Source organism: Lampetra fluviatilis, chromosome 37 (assembly GCF_964198595.1).
Source record: "Lampetra fluviatilis chromosome 37, kcLamFluv1.1, whole genome shotgun sequence".
NCBI lineage: Eukaryota > Metazoa > Chordata > Hyperoartia > Petromyzontiformes > Petromyzontidae > Lampetra > Lampetra fluviatilis.
In genome coordinates this window covers 1,611,330-1,618,461 of record NC_136311.1, presented here as the reverse complement: position 1 = coordinate 1,618,461, position 7,132 = coordinate 1,611,330, and the positions used below count along the sequence as shown (strand labels likewise).

The following is a 7,132-nucleotide window of genomic DNA, read 5'->3' as shown; positions in this document are numbered from 1 at the left end:
GACGGAATCCACATTATTTCTCCTGAAGCTGAGGCTCAACCACCGAACGAAGCCTCCTCTCCAGCACTCTGGCATAAGCTTTACCTGGCACAAGCTTTACCTGGCACACTGAAGAGTGTGATTCCTCTATAGTTGGAGCACACCCTCTGGTCTCCTTTTTAAAAAATGGGAACCACGACCCGATTTTTCAAATACAGAGTTACTATACCCGCCTTTCATGCAACATTGAAGAGGCATGTTAATCACAACACTCCTACACTGTCCAGCGCTTTCAACAACTCTGGTCGAATCTCGTCCACCCCAGTAGCTTTGCCACTAAGAATGACCCTCAACTGTCACAGCGACTTCAGCAGCCGTGATGGATCCGACCCCCCCAGCTGTTTTCAGGGCTCCCTCCTGAGAGGAGGGCATGTCCACCATGTTGAGGAGCTCCTCAAAGTGTTCCTTCCACCTCTCTTTAGTTGAGGTCAATGTTACGCCACCCTTACTGAAAACAGCCTGGACCACGCCCCATCGACCCCTCCTAAGGCATCAGATGGTTTGTCAGAACATTTTAGAGGATGCCCAGTTGTCCGTCTCCATGGCCTCTCCAAACTCCTCCCATGCCCGGGCTTTCGCTTCAGTGACTGCTGCAGCTGCCGTCCTCTTGACAAGCCAGTACCTTTCAATCGAGTCGGGAGACATTTTTCCGAGCATAGCTCGGAAAGCCTCCTTCTTCAACTTGACAGCTTCCCTCACCACTGGTGTCCACCAGCGGGTCATAGAGTTGCCGCCATGACAGGCACCAACTGCCTTCAGGCCACAGCTTTTCGCAGCTACATCCACAATCGAGGTCCTGAACATCGTTCACTCAGACTGAATGTCCACGACCTCCCCTGGAGTGCAGGATACGTTTTTTTCCAGAGTTAGAGGTTGAAATAATTCTGCACTGGGTCTTCCGCCAGACGTTCCCAGAAAACCCGCACTATTTGTTTGGGCCTTCCACATCTATCTGGTCAGTGCCCCAAGCATAGGATCCAACTTACCACCAGGTGGTGATCAGATGACAGCTCTGCCCCTCTCGTCACCCGAGTGTCCAGAACATACGGCCTTAGGTCTGATGATACAACTATAAAGTCAATCACTGACCTTCGGCCCAAGGTGCTCTGGTACTAAGTACACTTATAAGCATTCTTGTGTTCGGACGTGGTGTTTGTTATTGACATTCTGTGACTATCAGAGAATTCAAATAACATCTCACCATTCGGGTTCAGATTATCATTGAAGTTGCCCAGTAAGACTATTGAGTTGGTAGGCGGCACTCTGTTGAGCACTGCACCCACCATCTCCAAGGCCGAATACTCTGAACTGCTGTTTGGTGCATAAGCACAGACAACAGTCAGAGTTTTCCTTTCTGAGAACCGAAGTCTCACTGAGGCGACCCTCTCGTCCACTGAACAACACCCAGCCAGGGGCTTGTGAGTATTCCCACACCCACCCGGGGCCTCTCACCAGGGGTTACTCCGAAATAGGGAGACCACCCCCGATCAAGAAGTTTGGTTCCAATGCCAATACTGTGTGTGTAGGGGAGACAGCCTATATCTAGTCAGTACCTTTCCACCTCCTTCGCCAGCTCTGGCTCCTTCCCCCCCAGTGACGTGACATTCCGCGTCCCTATAGCTAGTGTCCATCGCTAAGGTCCAGTCCATCTGAGACCATCCCTATTCCTGCCAAACTGGCATCGCACCCGCCCCTCACACTTTGTCCTGCGGATAGTGGGCCCACAGGACGGCGCCACATAGCCATTTTGGGCTGGGCCCGACCGGGTTACACGAGTCACCCGGTCACCAGGCACTTGCCAGCGAACACCATACCCAGGCTTGGTTCCAGGGGTGTGTCCCGGTTTCCCTTATCCGGGCGAGGTTCTCTGATTTTGGTATTATTCTAAATGTAATATTAAACATGTCGACATGCCAGTCTATTAATGGAACCTCCATTATTTTTGAGGATTCCTAGGCCATATCTTTGGAAGAACTTCAGACATAAGGATGACACTTCACGTGATAATGTCAGAGTATTCCAAGAATACTGTTTCAAGCAGAGTCAACTGTGCAAAGAAATGTGTACAAATAAATACATGTACATGCTGACAGCTGCACACAGGCACATGAAAACAAAATCTTTCCCAATGTTATAAGTGAGCAATGTCATCCTCCGTGGTAATATAGAGCAACTGCACTCCGGGCAGAATAAGTTTGACACGATTATCTAATTTCCATGGACATATCAATGGAAACTATATGGTAGTTGAGTCGAGTTGACCTGTGTCCTGGCAGTGTAAGGTGGCCAGGACATGGCAGCATGGAAAGTGGGTTCGTGAACCTCTCTGTGCGTGGATTGTCTCTGGATACTCTAGTTGCCTCCCACATACAAAATGTTCCTTAAATGAACAAAGGCGCTCTATACATATAAAACAAGATATTAAGCCAAACATTCCAATGCATGACTGTCCTGAAACTGCATTAGGCATTGATAAATTAGAAGATGGGTACAAACTGAGCAATCATTGGAAGGACGTTATTAACGAGGTAAAGTCTTAACTGACTGTGATGTTTCCATCCTACCTGCCTATGTCAGCTGTTATTTCCGACTGTGTGTCTCTCTCTCTGTGCATCACTCTCCGATCTCTACTCCAGTGACGCGGGTGCTGCTGCGGGGTCCACTTTCTGCCCCGCCTCCTCCCCCTCCCCCTTCTCTCTCCCCCCCTGCAGCCGATCTCTCAGATCTCTCCAAGTGCTGCTGCGGGGTCCACTTTCTGTCTCGCCCCTCTCTCCCCCCACCTCCTCTCTCCCCCCCTACTGCCGAGGCCTATATAACCTCGTGCCACGGCAGATCTCTAGCCTACTTCAGCAGTTTTATCTTGCTGTGGTTGTCCCACCTGATGACGATTGCTTGTGTTGCGATCGAAACGTCATGATCTATTATTTTTCTACCTACGTGACTTTACCGAAAGAACCAAAGAGTATGGATTCCTGCATTCACGAAAGATTCATATCAAGATTAAATAAAATTATTACATGATGTATTGTATAGGCACTCAATCATGGAAAGAATGATTCAGGGATTCATTTCTCATTTTCGGGGTTGCTGATAGACCCAAGTAGGAAAGTGAGTAGTAGCGACGGTCATACTGGTTGTGGTGTGCCGGGTTGCAGAAATATTTTCCGGGTTGCCAACCCAGACAGGCTGCACTGAAACTAAGCCACGAACTGATTCCTGCTAAAAGAATGCAAAATTTCCTTTGCTGGCTCAGGAATTGCAATGGAGATGAGCAATGTTGGAAAAAGTTGTGTTGTATGCAGGTATCCAGTTTACCTTGGCAGACACACGTCAGCTGGAGTTGAGAGTGAGGCACACTCCTTGCAGGATCAAGTGAGACATGTGCTGGGAGGTGTGCAAGTCGGCTTCAAATACCAGCCCTTCTCCCATCGCGTTTCGTCTCATTGATGTCACGTATACGGGTGTTCGAAGAGTGTTCTGCGGTACAAGAGACACCATTTGCAGCTGAAGACACTTCATCATCATCATTAACACCGCTTAACGAATAAAAATAAACATTTCTGTAAGCTAATGGCCTTCAGAGTGGAGAGGGAGATGGACAGAAGATTGTGACAACAGAGACAGCAGTGCATCACTTGTATTGTGGCCTATCAAGTTTTAATTTATACACCACTTCAAAATCTCTATAGCATATGCCGTCCTCTCCATGAGAGCTACCAGCACCAAAGCCACTCTCACCACCCAATTTTTTTCACAGAACAGATCATTAGCATGACTGTATTTGTCCAGTTTACCTGGAGTTTCACTAAGCGCAACTGGGTCGGAATAATTTCCATAATTGGGAGCTCCACAACAAGTACTTTTGGTCTACTGCAAACCAAGCATCGTCTCTCTATGTCCCAGTCAGCTCCTTCCAAGTACAGGCCAGACACAAAGTATCCTGGAAAAACATCAGGAAACTGGATTAATGGTGGGCAATCAACGAAAAAGTTAAGGCATATGTGTGTGCTAGTGAAACAAAACTGCAGTCCCAGAATAAAAAAAATGACATGGTAATTTTATAGAAAGTCTTCATTGACCTTGCCCTCGGCGTTCTGTGATCTCCTCAGCTCTGCGGTAACCAGTAACTTGTGTGTATAGGGTGGACCTGTCCAGTGGCCATGCATTTTTGTGGCATGTGGTCTGGACAAGGGCAGTCAGGTAAGACTCTGGAATGTGCAGCCCTGACAGCCATATCACATGTGGCTCTCCTTCAGATATCTATTCATAGGAGAAACATTTATGGAGATAAATGCTCAGTGCAAACCATGACGGAACGGTCAACAACGTTACTTATCAACAAAGTGGTGTACAGTGTGTCGGGTTGACATGCTTGCTCCCTATGTAACTGATGAAAAGCAAGTTCCTACCCATGATGAGTACTGGTCGTGTCTGCGCTTGAAGTGTATCATCCAGTTCCCGAGGCTCTTGAGCGTGTTGGGAGCAAGCTTCCTCCAAATGGCTGGGATCTCTCCATTGAACAGGGATTGGGCCAAGTCATCCAGCTCACTGCTCATGCCTACCTCACCAATCAGTGCCTGCAATGAAACAAAACAACCATAAAGGTACTTTACTGATACATATAATTATTTGAGGGATGCTACTACAGTGTGATGGTTAACACATTGGACTTGCGATCCAGACTACACCAGTTTGATCTCCCAGTGCAGCAGTTGATATGGGGCAAGTTTCTGATATCCTCCCCACCTCTGTTCAGTATGAACAAGTACACCACAGGTAGTCGATCGAGTGTGGTTGGATAAAGTGTGGGTACTCCTACTTCTTCCAAGACGTCTGGGAAGCTTAGAATAAGCCTACAACTTTCTATTGGGGCAATCTAGAGCGCTCTCTAGTGAAACTCCTTATGTTAGCAAAGCAAGTAATCACAGGGCTAAACCTTTACATTATTTAGTTCAACACGTAGGCTTTCGCGACCAATATCATTCATAATAGAGTTTTTTTGGGTTAGATCGCGTAAATATATAAATGTGTTGTTAAAATAGAACATTTCAATTCGTCACTAGTACAGCGCACCGGTGTGTTGGAGAGCCAAGCCACAACATTTACAATCTGAGTATGACGTTTCGCCAGTAATTACAACTAGCTTCATCAGGCGACAGCCAGATTTGTGGAGAAGTTTTAAATTCCAGGATACTTTTAAATTCCATTACCCGCTGCAACTCGTTGAGGGATCTGCCCATGCAGATGACAAGACGGTTGAAGCGCTGCAGCTCCTGGAGGAGTACCACAGTGGGTGGTGAGATGTCACTTCCCAGGGCCTTCTTGATCGGGTCCAGGTCAAACCTCATGGGCAGCCTTTGCTCAATGTCCCCGGACACTTGAGCAATGAAGTCCTCACGGCTTTCTCCGACACTCGTGTCTCCTAATGGTTTAAACAGTGTTCACCATTTTTTGTTGTTGTCGTCAAAATCACAAGATGATAAATGTGTGAGCACATTGCAGGGATGCACCAGTCGATCGTAAACTTTGACATTTTTCCACTATAGCAGGATTATAGTCATGATCAGTCTGAGGGACAGGTATATGTACAATGTATATGTGCAATAATAATTTACACGTGTAATTATATACGTAACATATACTGTGGCATGATGATGGCAATACTTTTGTTGTCTAAACATTGATATATAAAAAGCCTATTGTGTGAAACCAGTGTTTATATGAGCACCTTCACTGCCAGTCACACCTTTGCTATCCAGTGTGAATACTGGTCACGTGGTCAGAGAGACCAATGAGGTCAATACAGGCGGTCTCTGGTTTACAACGGACCGATTTAGCATGATCCACATTTACGACATTTATGTAATGCCACCATGGATTGATTCACGATACAGAATCTTGATTTACGACGCATCTTCTGACATGACTCCGGAAATATTTGAACAGTCAGTCTGGTTTCCAATGGGACTTGGCATCATTCATTCATAACGCATAGTCAGCGAAGGACAATTGCGCCAAAAGTGTGACCTCTTGCGACAGCATTCGCATAAGCTGCGCTTGCTGCCGTATCAATGTGGATTTTTACAATTAAGCCCTGTTAAATAGGGCTGATAAAAGGAAAAACACATCGGCAGCTGATGTTTCTGTTTCTACTGTCTATGGGAAAATAGGGTCCGATTTACGACGGGGCTTTTCCAGGAAAGCATTGTCATAAAAGCGGGGACCGCCTGTATACAGAACAAGTACTGTATCTACCAAACTCAATAGTTAAATTCAATTCGCTCTTATATGACAAAATTGTAAAACATACTTTACTTCATTATGCAACTCCGATTAGCACGGTTGGCTACGTATGGTGTCAAAGAAGTTCAACATCCATACATTAAGCTAAATAACAATGCTGATAGGTAGGCGATGGAAAGAGCTTGAGGAGTTGAGAGGTTGTGGGGATTAGTGTCTAGGATCTCTATTGTCCAAGGCAAACACATTCACACATTCACCCGTGTCATTTTAAATGACACAACGACACGGCGTCATGATTCTCTGACAGATTATCACCCCCAGATGTCATTATTGACCATGTACAAAGGCTGTGCACACAATGTCTTGCCCTGACGTGCACTAAAAGCAATGACTACAATTGCTTACCAGTTTGCGGTTGCAGTTCCACCAGGTACCTCCACATGTCACATGCTGCCTGGGTGTAGTAGCCGATCTCTGCATTTGGGTGCAGCCCAAACACTTCTGGTGTGTTCGCAAGAGGCATAGATTCAATTGCATCTATGAAAAAATGAAAAAGGTTAGGCCTGTAAAATCTAACCTTGCCGAAGTTAAAAGTTCCAAGGTTGCTGCATGTCTTTCAGAGGGATGATATCGATGTTAAGACATCGAGACAACACCTCTGTTTTCACCATGTAACAAGCAACATCTCAGAGAACAGGTACCCATACCAAGGCACTGATGCAGTAGCTTGACTTCAAGTCTTGGGATTCAATGTTTCTCAGCTCATGTCTATGGTATGGATTATTTGATCACATATAAGACATTTAATTCGTCAACCAATATGCCTCAACGATTTGTTTAAACCTAAGAC

General features: G+C 46.0%; 1 protein-coding gene across 1 annotated transcript in view; it reads right to left on the bottom strand.

The window, feature by feature from the left end:
• Positions 1-3,354: 3,354 nt before the first annotated feature.
• LOC144945446 (dynein axonemal heavy chain 10-like) overlaps positions 3,355-7,132 on the bottom strand; it is an 86,942-nt gene continuing 83,164 nt past the window's right edge. The window contains exons 70-75 of the mRNA XM_078873962.1: positions 6,688-6,819; positions 5,250-5,461; positions 4,449-4,616; positions 4,119-4,299; positions 3,834-3,979; positions 3,355-3,516 (exon numbers count right to left, since the gene is read on the bottom strand). Coding sequence (XP_078730088.1) covers positions 3,370-3,516; positions 3,834-3,979; positions 4,119-4,299; positions 4,449-4,616; positions 5,250-5,461; positions 6,688-6,819 — 986 coding nt within the window. The 3' untranslated portion in view covers positions 3,355-3,369. The remainder of the gene's footprint in view (positions 3,517-3,833; positions 3,980-4,118; positions 4,300-4,448; positions 4,617-5,249; positions 5,462-6,687; positions 6,820-7,132) is intronic.